Raw genomic sequence first — 21,857 nt, 5'->3', positions numbered from 1 at the left:
CTTTGGATAATTAGAATATTTTATGCTCGTATTTTGTGGAACGGGTAAAAAGAAACAAATGTATCTATACATATATAATTTTTTGGTAATATACATTTTTAATTATATATTTTGGCCCTTGGGTACTTTTGACTTTGACCCAAGTGGCGAAAAGTTTGGACAGCCCTGATTTAGAGGGCTACTATTTTGCTGCAGGAGGAAAATGGAGGAAACCACGAGGAAAGACCATGATGTGGAAATATTAAAGAAACGACTCACGACGTCAACCAGTGACTGAAGAGCTTGGACACAAATGAGTCTCCCAAGTGGGCAATGACCCTGAACATAGAGCCAGATTAGTGACAAAGTGGCTTAAGGTCAACAGAGTCAGTGTTTAGGAGTGGTCGCCACAAAGATCTCGCCGTCTCGTAGAAAATTTGTGGGCAAAGCTGAAAAGATGTGGGCGCGCGAGGCGGACCTACAAACCTGACTCAGTTGGACCGGCTTTCTCAGGAGGAAGGGGTCAATGTGAGAAGCTTGAGGAAGAGCATACATTTGACTCAAGTCCTGCAGTTTAAAAGGCTAAGGGTGTTTGTTTTTTTACCTGTCACTTGTTATTCTGGCATGTAGAATATCAAAATGACTTTGTCGATCCTAAGTGACCTGAAACAGGAAACATTTCTGTCTGGTTCTATCAGACCGTGAGAAGAAAAGGTTGCTACTTTTTATACAGGGTATAAAAATATCTGGTTTCAACTGCAGATAGAGCATGTTGCTCAGAACCTGAGCGTTGGCCTAGATTCACGGTTTAAGAAATGAACCGCGAAGCAAAAGAGATGCGTTATTACAGTAGCATAGCTTTCCATGTTCGAGCAGGAAATTCCAACTAAATGGTCAGGAAGAAGCTCGGGATAAAATAACATCATTTAAACTCTCATTCAAATGGGACAATTGGCGGCATTGAATTTCAGCTGGATGGCAACAGCGATAAAGATCATCATCATCTCGTTTGTCTCAAACAGTGGATCTGGTACGAGATAACCTAGCAAGTTATTTATATAGCCAGACTGTGACGTTTGTCCCACCCGGATCATCTTGACTTGGACTCCATCTTGGAAGAAAGCCCAGATCTGAGGAGCCACTTCCTCCCAGGCCTTTCCCATAATCCTCAGCCTCTCCAGCTCCTCAAACGTGGTGTTAGCCTGCAGCAGAGGAGAACGTGTGAACATCCAAAAATACAGAAACACATGCAGGTTGCATGGGGGTGGGGGGGTGGGGGGGGGGGCACCACACCACCTAACCCTAATCCAAACTTGTGCGCAAAACACACACCCCCTAATCTCCCGCTACATACCATTCCCACATCAAACTCTGCGAAAACAGGCTTTGCAAAGACAACACGCACATTCTCCCACGAAGAATTCCCGCCGGCCTTTGCAGATAACCTGCGACGGGCGCTGCTCGGTGCCAGATCGTCAAATATTTACTGCACGCTTATCGTTCAAAACCCTGGACGTGTAACTGTGCTTTGTGTGGCGCGCACCCAAGGTTGGCTACTTCAGCATTCAGCCATGTGCAGTAGTGTGTGGGGGGGTAAAAGCACTCAAGAGTACACCCAATTAAACGCCTTCCTCTTGTGTGTGTCTGATTCCGGGTGACAAAGGGGACAATGGAGCCGGGATGACAATGGAGGCCGTTGGTGACAACCGGCTGAATGCATTCAGCCGGCCCAGTGAATCCCAGTAAGGTTCCCACAAACCGGGGAGCTTCCTCATTCCACGGGACAGTTGGAAACAGCAGGCGACACAAGAGGAGGGGGGGGGGGGGGGGGCACTGGGAGATTCCTCAAGGCTGATTTTGTAAAAGGGAGTAGGAGCTAAGACATGGAGTGTTCTAGCGAAATAGTTGATGTTTTGGAATTGCATTGGCCTTCAAATCACAGAGAGTTTGTGCAAAAGACAAAAAAAAAAAACCCATCTTAAAAATCTGGTAAACATGGCTTGGTGACGGTGAGTGCGACGGGATGCAGATAAGAGCAGCGCTGCTCCGTATTCCACGAGAGCAATCACGTCTGACGGCAACGTGCTCGTCAAACACGCGGTTCTTGAAGAGCGCTTCCTCTGGAACACTCTGATGCATGCGAACAAAGAGCCGCCGGGGTCTTTGTTCTCCCCCTTCTGTAAAGTAACGGATTAACCCAGCGGTTGTCACCATTCTTAGTGCAATTAAGATTCCAGCTGACGCGAGAGGAAAACAAAGAGGTTTACAAAGGCCGGGTAGGAACAAACATGCGGGTGTGTGTGTGTGTGTGTGTGTGTGTCCCTCTCTTAGGGCTCCCGCACGCCTTTAAGGGAAAGCCATGGCGTGACTCTGGAGAAGCCGCAGCGCCGACGGCCCGTGCAGCAGCAGCCATCACAGCCGATCGGCTTGTGTTGTTCCATTGCGACCGAGCCATCCATGACTGCTGCCCCCCCCCACCCCCACCCACCCCCGTCCAGCTTAAAGGCTTTGACAAACACTTATCTACATCTAGATACAAAGGCCTGGACACAACGTGGAGAAAACCGATCCCCTTTTTGGGGGGGAAATGCATTGTTCGCTGCATCAGAGTAGCCAGCTCCAAAGAAAAACAAAGATATGGATGTCAGTGACAGACTGAAAGGATGTCTGGGTGGCCTTCTGTGATACCATATTCATTTAGGTTTCTCCCTAGGCCTTCAGTTTAAGTATCTTCGATGCTTGGGGGGGTTCCTTATGCCTCTCCAGCGTTGCTCCGTTTTAAACCACTTTTCACTTAAAATAGCATCGTAGCTGCTCTATCAGATGTTGCAGTTTCCCCCCAAATATTCTACCATGTATCTACTGTGTTCTGCAAAGTTGTTCAAAGGCTTGGAAGTTTTTCCCGTTTGTTACACTACAGCCACAACCTTGAACAGACTTTACTGGGACTGTGTGATAGACCGAGGCAAAATACTGCACAGAAAAATCTTTAAACTGAAACTGTGGCTTTTGTATTCACCCCCCCCCCCCCCCCCCTCCCTCCCTCCACCACACACACTCAAGCAGCTTTGCACATCCAGACATGTATGTATTTATTTTTTTTACATTGCTCTTTGCAACAAAGCTCAAGCTTGGTCCAGTTGGATGGACCGGGTCTGTGAACATCACTTTCCCAGTGTTGCCACAGATTCTCAGCTGGATTTGAGTCTGGACTTTGACTAAGCTAACACATACGGCCTCGGGGTTTAGTTTTACTGAAAGGTGAACCTCTGCTCCAGTCTTCAGACCTTTGCAGCCTCTGAACGGGGTTTCTTCTAGGATTACCCAGAATTCAGCTACTCTGATCAGTTTGTCCGGTTCTGCTGTGGAAAAAAAAAAACCACAGCATGATTCTGCCACCATCACGTGTCACCGTGTGGCTGGCATGGTCTTGGCCATGTGCACTGTTAGGGGTTTGGTCATGTCTCATTTGACCAGATGACCTCCCTTCACGCGATGTTTGGCTGCGAACTACAAAGGTAATCTCCCTTTTAGATTGTTAATTGAAGAAAAAAAAAATTAACAATATATACTTTCTATTCAATTACACAGTCAGGGCTTCTTTGTGTCTCTTTCACATAAAGGTCTAATAACATAAACTGAGGTTTGTGGCTATAACTTTGGGAAAAATACTCTTGCCAGACACTATTTCAGCTCGCTTACTGCTTGTCAAAGGTTAAAAGAATGAGGATAATTAACACCAAAATCATTTTTAATGTGTGAAGAAAAATACCAACAACAATGTTCTAAAAAAGCCTCATATTAGCCGGGTGCTCACATTTCTTATGATCTGCCTGACCGCCGGCGAGTCTGGAGCGTAGACGACTCGTCCCATCAGCATTGGCTTCACCGACTTCCACACGATCCTCGTGGCTGGATTGGACTCCAGTTCCTTCATCAGATCGTTGCAGAAAGGGGCTGGGGCAAAAGGTTGGCAGTCAGTGGGACCACCGGTGCAGTGGGAATGCGTTAAAAAACTCTTAGAGATCCAGGCGACAATTAACAAGGGAACCGAGACGATACAAGACCTCTACAACCACAAATGAAATCACTGGAGTCTTTTGCTATCATCAGGCTTAAGTTTTGAGACTTTTAAAGGGCTACAGCTGGATTTTAGGAAGAGTTTATACTGTTTAATTGACACAAGAGACCAGCTGTAAAAATGTGAGACACACTGGAAGTAGGCGTCCCTGCCTTGCCTTGTTTTTTTTGTTTTGTTTTTTTCGTATCTTTTGGAAAGCCAGGAGTCCATAGTTCAATTTTCTTTTCCTGTTTCTTTCCTGCATCTGTGTACAACCAGCTTTAATCTTACAGTTTTTATCTGCATGATGCAATCAGCGCTGGTCTTTAAGAATCTAGCTGCAAAAACAGACTTGGAAATCAGCGGATTTAAACATTAGTGAATAATAACTCGTCTAAACTTCAACAAACTTTTGCTTTGCTGATAGCCGCTGTTTAGTGGATGGTGCTGTTTCAGCTCCAGAGCTTCCTTTGCATAGAGTTTGAGAAATTACCAAATGCACAAACCCTAATTTGCAAAAGTAAACGGCTTGATGAATCTGGGCCTCAGGAGCGCCACCTGTGGTCTGATCCACCGTGTTCTCAGAACAGGCGAGGAACTCACTGGTGCTGTTGTCGTAAGCGTAGTCCCCCTTGGCCCAGCCGCTGCTGATACCCAGGAAGGCTTTGTAGTTATTGTCCTCGTACCAGTTAAAGGAGGCGACCCTGGAGAAAGCCCCCTCTGTGTAGCCGCATACCAGGCTGGAGGCAGCCGCCATCACCTCCCTGAAGGACGGCTTGCTCTGGAACAGAGGAGCTACGACCTGGATGAGCTCCCTGGAGCTGCTCCTGTGGAACAGCTGGGAAGACACCGGAGAAGAAGAGAGAAATCGGCAACCCTTCAGACACGATGTTGGTTATAAATGACGGGTTTGTGGTTGGAAGGAAACGGTTGAGGTTCTGTCGTTTCCTGTATTTCGTATCTGGTTCACTGTATTGTGTTGGGATTATTTGTTCTTTGTTCTACTTTCTGGTTTTAGTGTATCGGTTCAGGTTTTTACTTTTGTGTGTAGCTTTTGTGGCCATTTAGTTCTGTTTAATAATCATTCTCCATCAGCTCCTCTTTACAACTTCCCACTCAGCCCTCTGCAGATTGGTCTCACCTGCTTCTCATGTCATTCATCACCTCTGCAGCAATTAAAAGCCGGTCAGTTTTCTCCCACCCTCGATAATTCATTACGTTATCCGTACCCTCATACTGTTACTATTACTTCTATATTAACCTCCAACATGAGACTGCCTTTCTCCTGTCTGCAGTTAGGTACCAGTCCACAACAACATGACAGCCTTTAAACAAAGCTGTGGAGGAATTTTGGGCTCTCTTCCTTGCAGGGTTATTTTAATTAAGCCACACTGGAGGTTTTTCAAGCATGAGCAGCTTGTTTTAAGTCCTGACTTTGACTAGGCCATTTAAAAAATCTTCACTTTTGTTTTTGTCATCAGAGCCATTCAGGGGTGGATTTTAAGCTACGCTTTGAATCATTGTCCTGTTGCACAAACAAGTGTTTTTGGGCTTAAGGTCACAAACAGATGGTCGGACATTCTTCATCATGAAACCTGGAAACCTCCTGGTTTCATCCATCATAGGAAATCTTCCAGGTCCTGAAGAAGCAAAGCAAGCCCAGACCATAATACTACCTCCTGCCTTTTTCCCAGTCCAGTCCACCTTTTGTCTCGTCACTTCCCAGATTATTTTCTCCAAGGTCTTGGGGATCATCAAGACCCCCGGGATGGTTCTCACCTGGACATCTCCCCTGAATGCTGTTTTGTCCCCCACTGTTATAGTATTGACCTTAATTACTGACCTTACCTCAGACAGGTGAGGCCAACGGTGCTTTAAATGTTGTTCTGGGTTGTTTTGTGATCTCTTGGATCACTCCTTGACGTGCTCATGTTGTCACACAGGTTTTGCTTAAGGGAACTCTTAATTGTAGAGTTAAAGCTGTAATCAAGGCTAGGTGTGGCTTGTGGAATTGAAATAGAAAAAAACTTGCTTGGCAACAGTTAATTCATAATTTAACTAAGGTGAGGCTATACATATTTTCAAATTGGACGGATTTGATAGCTTTTGTGCCTTTAATAAGAGATATCAGCATTTAGAAACCGCATTTTGAAAATAAATAATAGTACATATGATTTAGCAATGGTATCAAGGTTTTATTCGATTGTATCTGTTGCTTTATGTCTATTGGTTGTGCTGTTCTTTTTGCGTCTCTTTCCAGGTGATGGAGCAGACAGAGGACGTTTTATCATTCTCTTCCTTTTATCTCTTCTTTCTTTCACCTCTTCTCTTTCTTTTTTTTCTCTTCTTGTTCTTCCTTTACTCTCCTACTTTCCCATTGTAGTGTCCATATAATTTGAAATTCTCCCTGCAGAAATCACAATAAAGGTATTTACATGCACAAATCAAGCGGAGCATTATGGCGAAAGCTGTTTGCTCCACTTGTGAAAGCAAAATCTGTCGAGCTCTATTTGGCATTAAGACATCAATTCTTATTGCCACATTGCTAGACAGGACACTGGGTGAAAAAAAGAAAAAGAAAAAAGAAACTGCATTTTGTATTAACTCTGGTTATTCTTTATTGTATTTTTTGTTGGACCCCCTTTGCTCTGGGGGTCCCTTCGGGCATCTGGGGTTCTGGTTCCCCTGGTGTCTGCCTCAGTGCTCTGTGTGGCGGGTCTTTGGCTTCTCACAACCACTATTGAGCATTTTTCTTATTGATAAACCTTACATACACAAGTGCACTCTCACAAACACCTACAGGTGCTTGTATTCAGGTGCTTACAGATTCACTTCTATACAGAAAACTCCTAATATTAGCTTTAGCTGTCACTTTATACATGCCGTATTAAATAATACTGTATATTCTTCAGTGATGTTATCAAGGCATTTTTTTTTTGTTCCTGTAATACTTTATCGGTTTGCTTTGCTGTTCTTTTTATATCTCTTCTTGCAGGTGTAGAAACAGACTCCAAGGATGTTATATTGTTCTCTCATGTTTATCTCCTGCATTTTTTCAACTTTTCAACCTTTTAGCATTTCATTTAATCTTTTTCTCTTCTACCTTCCCGTTTCAGTGTCAATTGAACATGAAATAGTCCCCGCATAAAATCTAATAACTTATAGCTAATAACTTATAGCTTATTGCATATAAATCATGCGGGCACAAGCGCGAAAGCAGTAAGGCTCCACTTGAGAAAGTAAAATCTGTTGGGCTCTTTTTGGTATTAAGACAACAATTCTTAATGCTATACAGCTCTAGCCTCGTGAGACCATCCTGATCTCGTGAGCTTTCAAGGTTTCACTCGCAGATCAGTCTGGCTACTTTCCGTTAAAGAAAATTTGAAGCAGTTCACCGAACGAACGTCCAATCAGCATTGGCTTTGAGGCGGGTTGAGGTGTGACGCAACGAGAAGCGACAGTTCAGTCTAAAGAACATGGCGGCTTCAGCCGATGAAACTAGCGTTAGCGTGGCTATCGGGCAAGTTTTATCGGAATTACAGAGTATTTCTTCACTGAAAGAAGAGCAAAACACTGCTCTGGAGGCTTTTCTCAGAGGAAAAGATGTTTTTGCTATCCTCACGACTGGTTTCGGCAAGAGCTTGTGGATGTGTTTTAGTCGTCGCTGTTAGTACGTCATATGCTTCGTTGATCTGATTGGTTTATTTGGCCCGTCTATCACCAACATAGGCCAATCAGCTAACCAGTATTTTTGCCCCTTCCCAAAATTACTTCAACGGAAGGTTTCCAGATGGATATGCAGAGCAAATCTATCCTGCGGAGTCAGGTTAACACTGCTGGGCAGGACAGAAAAAGGGTTAATTTTGGGATTCGACACAAAAAGCAAAACATGAAATTTTGAAAAATGCTCTTTCAATCCTCTCTACTGGTGCAGGTTTTAGGATCTTCCTCATCTGATCTATACCAAGGGAGATGTTGACATCTTCTCCCTCAAGCTTACACTGTCTAGTCTGACAGAGACAGCCATCTGGTTAACAGGAAGCCAGACGGTCCACATCTCACACAGAAGTATTTCAAGATGGATAGATGGGTGAAGTCAACCATAGGACAGGAATTAGATTTACATTCTGATATCTGTGTTCACAGACAACCTTGTTTCATAAGCACTAAGCCCAGGCTTACTAGAAGATTTTAGTGATGAAAACATAGTGATGTTTATTAAGGTGAGAAGACAAAATAGAGAGAACTTTTCCTGGACTGAAGACCCCATCAGTATGGTCCTTTAGTAATGATTTATCTTCCCTTTTCAGGCTGAATGGGCTTGCTCTGGAATTAGATTTCCTAACAGGCACCAGAAAATATCCCCCTACCCTCTGTTTGCGTAAAAACTCAGGCAAGAGGAAGCAACTGTTTCCTGCCGGCTAAAAATAGGAAGCCGTGAACTTTTGGACGAGGAGCTACTGCTTTGCTCGGCGGGCCGGTTCTTACCTCTCGGAGTCTGTCCGAAGCAGCGGAGACGATGCGGACCCAGAAGTGGATGTCAATGCCGTTAGAGTAATTGTCCAGAATGCGGGGGAGCTAAGGAGAAACGGATCTATGGGTTAAAGAGAGCACGGCTGTCGTTTCTACCTGTTCTGGGGAATGGGAAAATTTGCCCAGGAACAATTAGTCTCAACCTTATCTTGAATTTTAATGGTATTTTAACACCAAGGTAGACAAAAGTCAAAATAGAAATTCAATTCCAGTGTATTGGATTTTTTTTTTTTTTTCACAGAATGTCAGTGGCACAAACATAAAGATGAAATTGCAAGCAAGGTAAGTTTAATTACTTTGCCACAAAAGCCTTTAATTTGGCAGATTTCTCTGTTTAGTTCTAAGGTATATAAAAGACATGCAGGGCAGGGGAAAATAAAAAAAATCTCATAATACACAACCTGGCCTGTTACATGTTCCCTTTAGATGTTCCATAAAATGCCCAGCTCTGGCTGTGACAGTATGATACTGCCACCACCCATAATGCCTTCCTATTGGACACGCTTCCATAAATGTAAAATTTATAGGGTACATGATTGTTAGTTGCCCCATCAATAGGGGGACTCTTTATGAAATCTGTGAGGTCTGAAGATGGTTGGATTTTTTTTTTACTGACATCCATGCCAGACTGAAAACTATGCATGCTCTTCAGGTTTGGGATTCTAATCAGACACTAAATAAATAAACGTTCCAAGTGTATGAATAATTGCTCATAAAATACAGAAAACAGTCTACGTAAAACATCTGGAAAACTGAAGCCTCTGTCTGCCTTTGGTTTCCTATGCTTTTACTTGAGTACTCTTTGGGTTTTCCAAAACAGCAACCAGAAAAGCTCACAAGACAATAGAAGAAAGATTCAGGATGTTGGACCAAGCCAAGACACAGAGTTGCCATCAGAAACATCCTTCCTGCTTTCTGTCTCCATGAATGGGAGGGGGGGGGGGGCTCAGTTTTCATGCCCCACCTGTCGGTAGCTGCAGCCGGTGCTGGGCTGAACGGGGGATTTGCTGCTGAGAAAGCTCGGAGCACGTTCATGCAACCGCACACACGGAGACAGACACACGCAACGCCGCTAAATACCTCTTGGCACGGTTCCCCCCTGGACACGGTGCCGGGGTGAGGACGTGAGGACAAGGCAGACAGCAGAAGCTGTTGTTGTCTGTCTCATTGTGGGCCTTGTTTACGCCTTAGCGCACACTCTTTAATGAGCACTGTCTATGCGCTGGGCTAATAATAGGACCAGGTCTGTCTGCTTGGCTACTGACACAGGTCGTCGGTACTATCCGCGGTTATTTCAGCTCAAGTGCGTTCCTGATTTAGTCTTTTTCCATTGATTGGTTTATTTGTGGGAGCATACGCTGCGGCGACCCCTGACTGAGGGAGCAGGCGAACAAAGATTGTAACGGGGTGCAGTGAGGGAGTACTGTCATAAGAAATGAGAACAATGAGGTGTATTGAATAAACGTAAAACGACACGCATGTTTGGATCGTCTCCAGTTGTGCTTCCCCGGTTGTGTTGTTTTTTTTTCTTTTCTTTCTTTTCAACATGACAGCTGAACAATGCTGTGTTTACTTGCGCTGCATTTCCCTGAAAAACATCTGCTCCGCCCTATGAGTCATGCACCTTGCGAAGCAGAAGAAAAAAGGTGAGGTGAGGGGGGGGGGGATACAAACAGATGTTTATTTATTTATTTTTGTCAACTGCCTTTGAATGTTTGCGTAACGCCGGGAGCACTTTCTGTCCTCCTGAAGGTTTTACTACTGGGTTGAGATAATGAGCCCAAACTGCCGGTGTGGAATGCAGACGCATAAAATGTAAATAAGGAAAAACGATCAGCGCTCAAGCTCGCTTAGACTGGATGGAGAAAGTCTGTGAGCGTAAGATTTCAAGCCTTGCCAAAGATGTTGAATCTTTATTGAATCAAGGTGATTCCTGATTCAATAAGGATTCTTGATTCTTGGCAGATCTTTAGTTGGATTTAGGGTGTGGACTTTGACTGGGCCATTCTAACCCTTGAATACTTTAATCTAAACCAGGGCTCTTTAACCCTGGTTTTCAGGACCTGCTGTCCTGCATCTTTCAGGTGTTTCCCCGCTTACACATCTGACTTAAATAAACGGGTGATTAATAGGCCGCTACAGCCCTTGGTGGCTGCCAGGATGTAATCTAATCATTGGTTTCAGGTGTTTTGGAGCAGAGACACGTCTCAGACTCAGAGTCCCCAGGGTGGAAGACCACTATTTCTCTGTAGCTCTGGCTGAATGTTTTCTGAAGTCTTCTGAAGCCTCTATCAGGTTTTTTCTTCTTCCACAGTCTTGTATCTATCTCCATCCATCTCCCCATCCACTCTGAGCGGCTTCTCCAAGTGAGTGATGCTATCACCCCCATGTTTCCCACAAGGACATGCTGAGTTCAGGGTGATGTGCATTTTTTTTCTGTTTTCAGATCATGAATGAATGCTGCTCCAGGACATGTTCAGACCTCAGAGGCTTTCACAGAACAGCTCTAACGATGTTAGATAAGACACACCGACTCCATTAGCTGACCTCTGAAGGCAGGCCGCTGCAGCGGGTTTTATTTAGGGAACCAGAGTGAAGGGGTCTGAAAATAAAGGCACAGACCTTTAGGATTATCATGAGTAAAAAAAAGATAAAAATTAGAAACATTTTAGATCCTTTTCCCTCCCCTTCAGAATCCCATATGCTGGTTATTCTACGATTGTCCCACCAGATCTAACCAGATGAAGGCGATGTAACTGTGACAACTTCTTGTTTAGAAGGGTTTCTCCTTTTCCTGATCATGTGGAGACGTTTAAAGGACTCAACCTGCTCCCATTTGGATAATTGACGCTCTGAGAAGACGCTCTGATGTCTAACTTCAGCCCGTACAGCACAACTCTTTTGTTTTACTACCATTTAGTAGTAGGGCTGGACGATAATTCAATAACAATATATATTGATCGATAGCCGTATATCGATGAGAGATAGGAAGCTCAATAAAATAACAGTTTTTCTTCCTTTTGTATTCATTACATCCTCCCAACCAATCACAAATGTAGACCCAGGAAATAAGCTCCACCCGTTCAAAGCGTTCAGAGAGCAAGCTTTCTTTTTTTTTTCTTTTTTTAAAACTTGCAGTTTTGGAACAAGTTGGCTGAATAAAGGGTTGAGTTTGAACTCAGTGTTTGTGTGTCATGTATCTAAAAATAGGTTGTTAAGCAACAGCATAAACCGGCCAGGGCTGCACCTAAAATATGTGTTTTGAATTTGTTGATAATTATCAATATCTATCAATATGATATTGATAATTATCTATATTTATTTGTCTTTATGGTCCAGCCCTATTTAGTAGCAAACAGTCCTCTGCAAAAGTCTGGTCCTGCTCAAAATTGGTGAATGCCATGCTTAATGATAAGCCGGCAGTGCCACGCGATCTGCGTGTTTCACAAGTATCATAATTCTGCGTCTGCAATTGTTGCTGCAATTGTTGCTATACCTAGAGAAGAGCGTAGGTGTTAGAACACAGCCTTGTGGGACACAGTGGATTAAAACTATCTTATTGGATTTAAAACCATTAAAAAGTACCTGCTGCGGTTTTTCCTGTAGACAAAAAAAAAAAAAAAAAACTAAATCCATAAAACCAATTTGGGATTAACCTAAAGGTTGGTAAATCAATAGATAAGATGCGGCTGCGAGGGCGTGTCAAGTCCAGACAGACTGTAAACACCGTCTCTGTTAAATCCGAGCAGAATCAAGCTTTGGCTGAGAGGTTAACTTCTGGTTGTTACTCTGCCCCTTTCTGCCAGGTGGAGCAGTCAAACATGCTGCCAGAACAGTGCCAGAAGCTTGTTGACTGATTAAAAAAAAAAAAAAAAAAAGGCATGCCGTCAAGGTGCAACTTGTTGGCGTGTCTGGATACGTTTGGCCATGTGCACCTTAGAAAATCCACAATAAATCCAAACTTGCGCCCAGAGCTCTTTTTTTTTTTATTGTTGGATGGTTTATTATCAATTTTAACATGAAACTGATTAAAAAAGCACACCTCAATGTCAGGCCCCTCTAAATCCAAGACTCAGAAATAAAAATAACACTGACCAGCCGGAAGAGTTTGAAAAAGTCCACGTTGGCGTAGAATCTGTCCTCGATGATCTGCAGCCTTTGCGGGGTCAGGATGCACATGGCGTTGCGGACAGAATAGAGTCCTCTGTGGCTCTGGAAAATCAGGAATCGCTCCAGGAGGTTGAGGCTGCAGGCGATGTCTTTCAAATGCAAGTCTGGCACCCCGAAGGCAAACTGGAACGCAGTGGACAGGCGAGCGCTTGGTTTGACATGGGATCTTAGCATCACATTTACAATACTCCGGTACAAACACTGTTGATGCATCACAAACGCTGCAGGGATTCGCCAATACGGCACAGGGCCAAACGTTTTGGGCCTTGGAGCCATAGCGAAGTTAAATAATTCACTGTTTGGTTTGTTGTCATCGACACGACTTCTGTCGCATTGTTTGCGACCGAGCACAGATGCTCACGGTCAAGGTTTTCGTGGCTTTGAGAGTCACTGCCAGCAAGAGGCCCGGGTGTTGCGCAACAGGCAAAAACAGAGGAAGAAACATAGGAAGAGATTTTTTCCTCCTCATAAAGCGGTTTGTAATTTCAGCGGAAAAACACGTCACATATTTACCGGGAAGGTTATTTTTAAACTCGCTGAGGGAAATCAATTCCTTTTATCGCCTCTTAGAATTTTGTTCTTCGGTTAATTTATGCTTTTTCATTTTTTTTATTAAATTAATCTCACTAATGGCTGGGATATCATCATCAACGCTGCTAGCCCTGTTCTCCTCAATAGCAGGTCCTTTCATCTTTATGATAAAGCTGTTAAAATATATCACAATTAAACAGAGGGCGGTGAGACAATAATTGCTTTGTTTTCGCTACATGACTTTTCTACATTATGACATTTCCAAACATGTGTTTTCTCAAAAAGTTTAATAAGGAAAATTAAAATTGAGTGTATTTCACCTAAAGAGAGAAGCCCTATGTTACTCATTATGGAGGACCAAGTCTTCCATATCTAAAAATAAATACAGAAATAAATAAATGCTCAATAAATAAATAAGCATACAATTAATTGCCACCAAATTAATAAATGTAGGTAGAAATTAAATTATACAGTGAGACATAAATGTATATATCTCTTTTAATTAGCTTATTTATTTATTTGCCTTTGTAATAATTACCTTATTTATTTATTGTGCGTTATAATCTTCAACTTTATTTATTAATTACTTATATTTTTTAAGTATTTATTTATGTGCATGTTATAATATTTTTGTCTGTTTTATTCTTCCTTTGTATTTTTTTACCCTATATATTTCTGTGATGCTATTTATTTCTGCCTGTCCTTTTTACATTTCTGCCTGTCCTTTTTACATTTCTGTATGCATTTCTGCCTCATTATGCAAATGAGGAGGGGTGTGTCTTAAGGGCTCACCTTCTTCCCATTGGTTGGTTAGCATTTTACTGCATCAGTCAATCTGCATGGCTTTTCCCCGCACTAAAGCATTGTTAAGTAATGTCAAACTTAGCAGTCAGACGTTCAGTGTCCGACCTCTTAAGGAAAGCTGCTAATAGACTGGAAGAATTAGAACGCTGTAAATTTGGGATCTGAATGTTTTTTTATGGTTTCAGATTCGGCTTTTCCAGATCAATAACTCATCGGCAGATGATTTATTCTACAAAACAGACACATCTCTGCAACCACAGCAAGGCAGACACTGAGCTACAACCATAGTTTCCTCAAAACGAGTCTCCCATCGCGCTGGGTGAATTACATTGGACCCAATGCAGAGCTCACTTGATAAGAAAATACTGTAGTTGATTATAAAAGGCACAATATGAATTATCAGATTCACATCCAGGCAATAAAAAGCACTACATATTATCATTATTCTATCCATGTTGGTCTAATTTGTGAAGGAGGCGGAGTTTCATCAAGCCGATCCAACATTTCCCCCTCAGCTGCAACACTCGGGGTTCACGCTGCGTCTTTAAGCATGATCCAGCACCGCAGTGAAGTTGAATGTTGGACATTCAAGCTCCGCAGAGTCAGCGGGATCTAGCTTATGGTTAATCCGATTGAGGGACTCCGATTTCGGCCAGCGTCTCTCAGCTGCTCCCTCCTCCCACACGCGGTGGTGCAGTTAGAGACTATCAAAAAACTTTTGAACCAAGCTCTCTTGAGAAATAAAAACCAATAAATGTATTATCTTGTGACCAGCTAAGATAAACTAATATAAATTGATATCAATAGGTAAAATCTGTAAGGCACATTTGTTTTTATTCATTTTTAAGCTATTTTTAATTTTCAAGACAAAAATTGGGACTTTTCCTTACAGATGTTTTTTAGTGGCTTGATTTTATAGTAGTTTTGTCATAGGTGGTCACAAGATACGGAATTTATTGACTTTTGTTTCTCAAGAGTGCTTGGTTCAAATTTTTTTTGACGGTCCCTAAATGCACCACCGCGTGTGGGAGGAGGGAGCATCTGAGAGACGCTGGCCGAAATCGGAGTCCCTCAACCGGATCAACCATGAGCTTGATCCTGTTGACTCCGTGCAGTCAACGGGACTTTTATAATCAACTACAGTATTTTCTTATCAAGCGAGCTCTGCATTGGGTCCAATGTAATTCACCCAGCGCGATGGGAGACTCGTTTTGAGGAAACTATGGTTGTAGCTCAGTGTCTGCCTTGCTGTGGTTGCGGAGAGGTGTCTGTTTTGTAGAATAAATCATCTGCCGATGAGTTATTGATCTGGAAAAGCCGAATCTGAAACCATAAAAAAACATTCAGATCCCAAATGTACAGCGTTCTAATTCTTCCAGTCTATTAGCAGCTTCCCTTAAGAGGTCGGACACTGAACGTCTGACTGCTAAGTTTGACATTACTAAACAATGCTTCATGTCGGGGAAAAGCCATGTAGATTTGACCGATGCAGTAAAATGCTAACCAACCAATGGGAAGAAGTTGAGCACTTAAGACACACCCCTCCTCATTTGCATAATGAGGCAGAAATGCATACAGAAATGTAAAAAGGACAGGCAGAAATGTAAAAAGGACAGGCAGAAATAAATAGCATCACAGAAATATATAGGGTAAAAAAATACAAAGGAAGAATAAAACAGACAAAAATATTATAACATGCACATAAATAAATAGTTAAAAAATATAAGTAATTAATAAATAAAGTTGAAGATTATAACGCACAATAAATAAATAAGGTAATTATTACAAAGGCAAATAAATAAATAAGCTAATTAAAAGAGATATATACATTTATGTCTCACTGTATAATTTAATTTCTACCTACATTTATTAATTTGGTGGCAATTAATTGTATGCTTATTTATTTATTGAGCATTTATTTATTTCTGTATTTATTTTTAGATATGGAAGACTTGGTCCTCCATAACTCATGACTGAATGAAGTGTTTTTTAAAGAACGATAACACTGAGTACAAATCCTTCGCTTTCACAGCCTCAGTTACACGTAGAATAAAATAACTGCTTTTTTGTTTCAAATCAGAAAAAAAAATAAAAAGACATTAATGATTATGGTCGTTACAGTTTGATCTGTACCATCTATTTATTTTTTTGACTTTCATATACAGACTTCAGGAAAAATACTGATACTCGCAAAATGTATGATTAATACGTAAGAAGACGTGTTCGATGGATATTACAAGCTAATATTGGCGAGGTTATAAATCAAGCTATCTGCTGGTAGCTAGCCTGCAGCCTGCTGATTAACACATTCACCACTAGGAGTGACGAGTGGCGCTCCTTTAGCTTCCACTCCATGACTGTCCAAGTTTTTTTCTGAACGGACATATTTCTGATAGGCAGAGAGGAGGAAGTGTAGGAGCCTTCTTTCAGCCAGCTGACTGGCAGTCTGTTGCAACGGTTGAGGACGGGCCCGCGTTACGTTACTCTACGGTCCGTACGGCTGAGAGAAAGGCTGGCACCATCTTCTCAGGGGACCAGGAACGGCTCGACCAACAATTATCGCGGTTCTGAACCCGCAGCTTCTTAAAACGTTCGCACACCTTGACATTCATAACCAGCCCAAGCCAACTCATGAGGCTGAACAAAGCAGCCGTTCTAAACTTTATTCGATGTTGGGTGTAAAGGCTCAGAGCTACGTTCATCTTTTGCCGGTAAAACGGTCCGCGGTCCAGGCTCTCTGTGTGTGTTTCTGCACGTGTGTCAGCGTCTGCGTACCTGTTCAGGCCTGATCTGGGCATTGACCAGATGATACACCACAGACTCCGTCAGAGGAACGTCCCTCAGCAGGAATGACGTCAGGGTTTCGTCGTCCTTCAGGATCGTCTCCACCTTCACACCTCGACCTGCGTGAAACGATGGGAGCAGTTTGTGCGTGTGTGTGTGTGTGTGTGTGTGTGTGTGTGTGTGTGTGTGTGTGTGTGTGTGTCCATGCACCACTGGCATCAACGGATAACAGGGCTGCGCACTGAAACAACCGGTCCGGGTGGAAGAGCCCTGATTCCAATTAGCACATACCACGGACCAGTTGTAACAAGTGAGTTTCAGTGACGGATTCGGGAACGGGATGAGTGCTACCCTCTCGTCCCCCCCCCACCCTCCACACTGTAACAGTGTTTCCACCAGCCTGCCTGTGCTTGAACAGAGTTTACTTTAAAAGGTCGACTGCACATTTGGTCTCCTTCCAGTTCTGCCCGTTTTTTGTTCTCGGTGATCTCACTTAGCTGCGGATCCGGCGCAAACTGCATGCGATGTCAAAAGCATGTAAGAGCATGAAAGCCGGGAACTTGTTGATTCCATTAAAAAAAAACAAGGGAAGCAGCATAATCGCACTGCGGGCCTTCTAAGTGAAACGTTAGCTTTCTGAAGACTCTGGGTGAGCACCACCTCAAGGAGAGTTTGCTTAAAATAAGTTAAAATACATTTCACAGCCGCATTCTCATGAATCCTCTGTTTCCTCTCTCTCTCTCTCTGTGCTGAAGAGAACTTCCCAGGAATGCAGGTCTGTAAATCTGTCGTCACCGCTCATGTTCCTCTGTGACAGCGGCGGCACAGAGGGCAGCCATACCTGCTCACGGACCGCACTGTACTCTGAGTCACTGCACACGCCCAGAGGGGATGTACATGTACGGTAACTTAAAAATGACACATACCCTGTAAAGATTATATTTGGTAATATGACAAATACACTGCTGGGCAACTGTGGGTTGATGGGGTGAGTAGTCGTCTTACGATCGGAAGGTTGTGGGTTCAATTCCAGTTTCCGCTTGTCACATGTTGATGTGAAGGCACTTAACCCAAGCTGCGTATCAGTGTATAAATGTGCGATTGGGTGAATGTGGCTATAGTGTACAGTGCTGTAAGTGGTTGGTATGACTGGAAAAGTGTTCAGTCCATTTAATGTATCCTATCATAAACCAACATAGTTTGCAAGGTACTAGATCGTGGTGCGCATTTTGCATTCAGCGCCCTTCACTATTAAAAATCGACGAATCACAGACTCCCTGAACCGGGCCTTCACAGGACGAAGGAGAAAGCCATTCTTTGGCAGTGGCAGCATCATGCCGTGGGAAGTATTTTTCAGTCAGGATAAAAGTTGAGGTTGATGGTGCTAAATCCTTTGGTGTGACTAGTTAAAGAGGAGCAGTCAGAATCATAATAAAATGTTGGTTTAATGGGTGAATTATGCCTAAAATATCAAGTTCAACTGATGGGGAATCCTAACTCTCAAAGCATGATGCTGCTTGCACAGGGAATGTTTACCGTGCCTTGCAAAAAAGAAAAAACAACACCGCTTGGACTGTTGTAACCTCAATGTACGTATTTGTGGGGGATTTGGCGTGATAAGCTAACACAAAGTACCACATATTTAAAAACAGCTGCACTCCAACTCCAGGTTGCATAAGCACGAGCCGCCAGAATTGACTCCCGCATAGGCGTCGAAACGTTTAAAAGAAAAAAAATACAGAGTTAGTCTCTGATTTAAGCCGTGTGCTGGTGCCACGACCCGGATAACTGAGAATCTGTACAGACACGCCCCATAAATGTGAAATGGAAGGAAAAATGATGCGTTGTCTTCATCAGACTTGTGCAAATTAACACCTGAAGAGGTGCTGCAGGTGTTTATATCCAGTCCCCTTTATTTTCACATCCCTAAACAAAAGCCCGTGCAACCGATTGCCTTTATGGAACAGGAGCAAAAAGAAAGTCTCGACGGAACTATGATCAAAGTACAGGTGAAGATGGGCTGTACTAAAACCAGGAGAGCTGAAAGAAAACAGAGTCAAGACTTGAAACCCAGGTGGAGGTTCACCCTCCAGCAGCAACACCAAATTCATTTGGTGGAACGGTCCAGTCAAAGTCCAGACCTGCATCTGACTGACAGTCTGCGGCAAGGCCTGAACTTTGCTGCACACAGACCCTCTGAGTCCAAAAAAGGTTCAAGGAGCATGAAAAGCTTAGGAGGCGCTGCACGCCTAACTCCCGTCTGAGAGAGCAGTCGACGGGGCGATGTTCAAGACGGAAGCGAAGCGACGGCGTTCTGACCCCGAGACAGGGTGACGGTGGAAAGACAGCCCTCCAACGCGCAGGCAACATGTCGGCGGCAAATTAAGCGGCTTATGGTTCGGACCTGTCTTAAGCCCGCGTGATATAATGGACTTAAAGGGTCCAGACACACAGACGGGAAGGCAGGTGAGATGTAACGAACCTCAGATGCCCTTTTAAATTAGATGATACCTTCAGAGCAGGGTTTTCCTAAATCCCAGGAGATGAACTCATTCCTGTATCTCACTGGGTGCCTTTAAACAGACATGAATTCTGGCAGAAGCTAAAGGTAACCTCAGGTAACGCTGCTTTAAACACAAATGAAGCTGTTTTTCTGCAGCGGTAATGGTAAATGGACTGAACTCATATAGCACTGTCATACACCGAGTCGCAGCTCGTTAGGCAACTTGGGTTAAGTGCCTTGCCCAGGGGCACATCAACGTGTGGCAAGGGGAAACTGGAATTGAACCCATAACCTTCTGATTGCCAGACAACTACACAACCCATCAAGCCACAGTCGCCCTAAATTGACCGGTAGCTCCAGTCCCAATAAAACAGCTCCCAGGTTAAAGGGTGTTGCGCTTGCGTCCCTTTAATTCTTTGTTTTTTCTAGATGGTTTTGCAGGAAGTGTGGTCATAAAAGCCCGGAGCACTGACCTGAGACCTTTTCAGGATGAGTGCGCAGCGTGTCCATGAAGTTGCTCATGGCATTCAGTTCCCTCCAGAGGCGACCGACCTGCAGAAACTCGGGGTCACTGAAGAGAAGCTCCTCTGCGTCCGAGTAGAATCGGGCCAGTCTGCCGGAGAGAAGTGAGGAACAGTTCAAACACTTCCCCGTCCTGGTTAGCATCACGTAGAAATACAACACACCCATGTCTGGGTGTGTGAAGACAGCTTGAAGGTCTCTTCACGGTTTTATTTGTTCGCAGGACCCTCCAAAAAAAAAAACATACCCCTACCAGTTCAGCTTTCTCACAGTTTTTAACGGATTTTAGACGACACACAAGTCTAAAGTAGAAGGGACAATGATGTTTTTTTTGCAAAGAATTTGCAATTAAAGCCCAGAGAACTGAGGTTTGCATTTATATCCAGCCCCCTTGATTCTGACACCCCTAAATAAAACCCAATGCAGGCGATTCCCCTCAGATGTGATGTAACCGCGGTGCAAACAGAGCTGTTGTTGTGGGAAGGTCTTAGACGTTTGAGAGAGAACAGACTCGTTCATTGATGTTATTCAGACCGTTAATGAAGATTAACGTGGAAATGAGCCAGATCGCTGCCTTTGGCTAATGTTCATCCGCTGTCCCTTTGCAGGTTGATGTAATTCACATCAACAAACCCAGCATTACCCTTACATGCCTGTTGAATCCCGTTATTGCTGCTCATTATAAGTGTATGATGTCTCTCAATACTGTAAGTACGGGTCAAGGTGCAGAAGATCCAAGATGTGTGTGTGTTCTGACTTATTAAGCCCCAGATCTGATGACGACACATGATTTGCAGGTTTTTCTCAGAGAACACACTCTGTTCAAGCCAACATTTGAAAAGTCGGAAGAGTAACGGTGCAGGCACAAAACCCAACAGAGCAATGGAGGTCTTGCTAAACTGTCAGGCCTGACGGGGACGACGTTCTTCAGAGGAGCAGACAAGAGGGCCATTTCAGGTCTGGAGGAGCTACAGAGAGAATCTGTCGACAAAGCAGCTACATTTTTGAAAGAAAATCACAAGTCCCATTAGTAGTTTGCCACAACCCATGGATGTAATAACATAAATAAATAAAATAATAAATGTGTGGAAGAGGGCTGCCTGACCTTGTTGGCCTTCATGCAAAACAACGTGTGACTGAAAACTAACCGCACATCACATCACTGAGCACACCACTTGCACCATGAAACAAAGGTGGCGACAGCACCATGCTGCGAGGATTGCTCTTCAACGTGGAAAGGGGAATCTGATCGAGGTTTATGTGAAGGTCGAAGGAGCCAACACATGGGCGGCTCTGGACAGGGGCCAACAGATGCCAGTCCCCCGTAGAACTAGTCCTGGCCCCTGTACTGAAGACTTAATACTAAATCAATTTCCTATGATATGCACTCACACAGAAACTGAAACTGAGGGGTCTGAGGGTTTTGTTTTTGTTTAATCTCTTTGGTTCTGTGCCCTACCTGATAAATTTGGTTTAGAACCACCACTGGCTCTGGAAGAGAACCCGTCAGCTGAACAATAACCTTGAAAACAGCCAGAGCTAAAACAAAATGGTTCATTCATGTGTTGGAATGGCCTAGTCAAAGACCAAAAAACAATTGAAATTCAGTGGCAAGACTTGAAGACTGACATTCACAGAACGCTTTTTCTTAAATATCACACAGTTTGAGATCTCTTGCAGATTGTTTTTTTTTGTTCTTTTGTTCTTTTTCAAACCCAGCTGGACTTCAGTTCTTGTGGTTGAGCCCAGCTGTTTTTTTTTTTGGGGGGGGGGGGCTTTCTGCAACCTTTTTGAGACTTACCATGTCCTGGATGACTGAGAATCTTCACCTACATATTTGTTATTTAACATCACAGTCATGCCCTAGTTTCTATTGATGACCCAATAAAATACAGCAGGGCTAGCTGTTGTAATGCGTCAGATGACTTATCTAACTTTTGCAGGGCACTAGTAAAAGTCCACCTCTGCTGC

General features: G+C 43.5%; 1 protein-coding gene across 3 annotated transcripts in view; it reads right to left on the bottom strand.

The window, feature by feature from the left end:
* The window catches only part of LOC105920304 (retinal-specific phospholipid-transporting ATPase ABCA4), a 52,526-nt gene that overhangs the window by 29,418 nt on the left and 1,251 nt on the right, over positions 1–21,857 (bottom strand). For all 3 annotated transcript variants that reach the window (XM_036125048.1, XM_036125049.1, XM_036125050.1), the window contains exons 5-11: positions 19,838–19,977; positions 16,853–16,980; positions 12,668–12,865; positions 8,528–8,617; positions 4,643–4,877; positions 3,797–3,936; positions 1,065–1,181 (exon numbers count right to left, since the gene is read on the bottom strand). In XM_036125048.1, the coding sequence (XP_035980941.1) occupies positions 1,065–1,181; positions 3,797–3,936; positions 4,643–4,877; positions 8,528–8,617; positions 12,668–12,865; positions 16,853–16,980; positions 19,838–19,977 (1,048 nt within the window). The remainder of the gene's footprint in view (positions 1–1,064; positions 1,182–3,796; positions 3,937–4,642; positions 4,878–8,527; positions 8,618–12,667; positions 12,866–16,852; positions 16,981–19,837; positions 19,978–21,857) is intronic.

This window comes from Fundulus heteroclitus, chromosome 21 (genome assembly GCF_011125445.2).
Source record: "Fundulus heteroclitus isolate FHET01 chromosome 21, MU-UCD_Fhet_4.1, whole genome shotgun sequence".
In the NCBI taxonomy this organism is placed as follows: domain Eukaryota; kingdom Metazoa; phylum Chordata; class Actinopteri; order Cyprinodontiformes; family Fundulidae; genus Fundulus; species Fundulus heteroclitus.
Note: the sequence above shows the minus strand (reverse complement) of the source record. Positions and strands in the feature narration are given on the sequence as shown.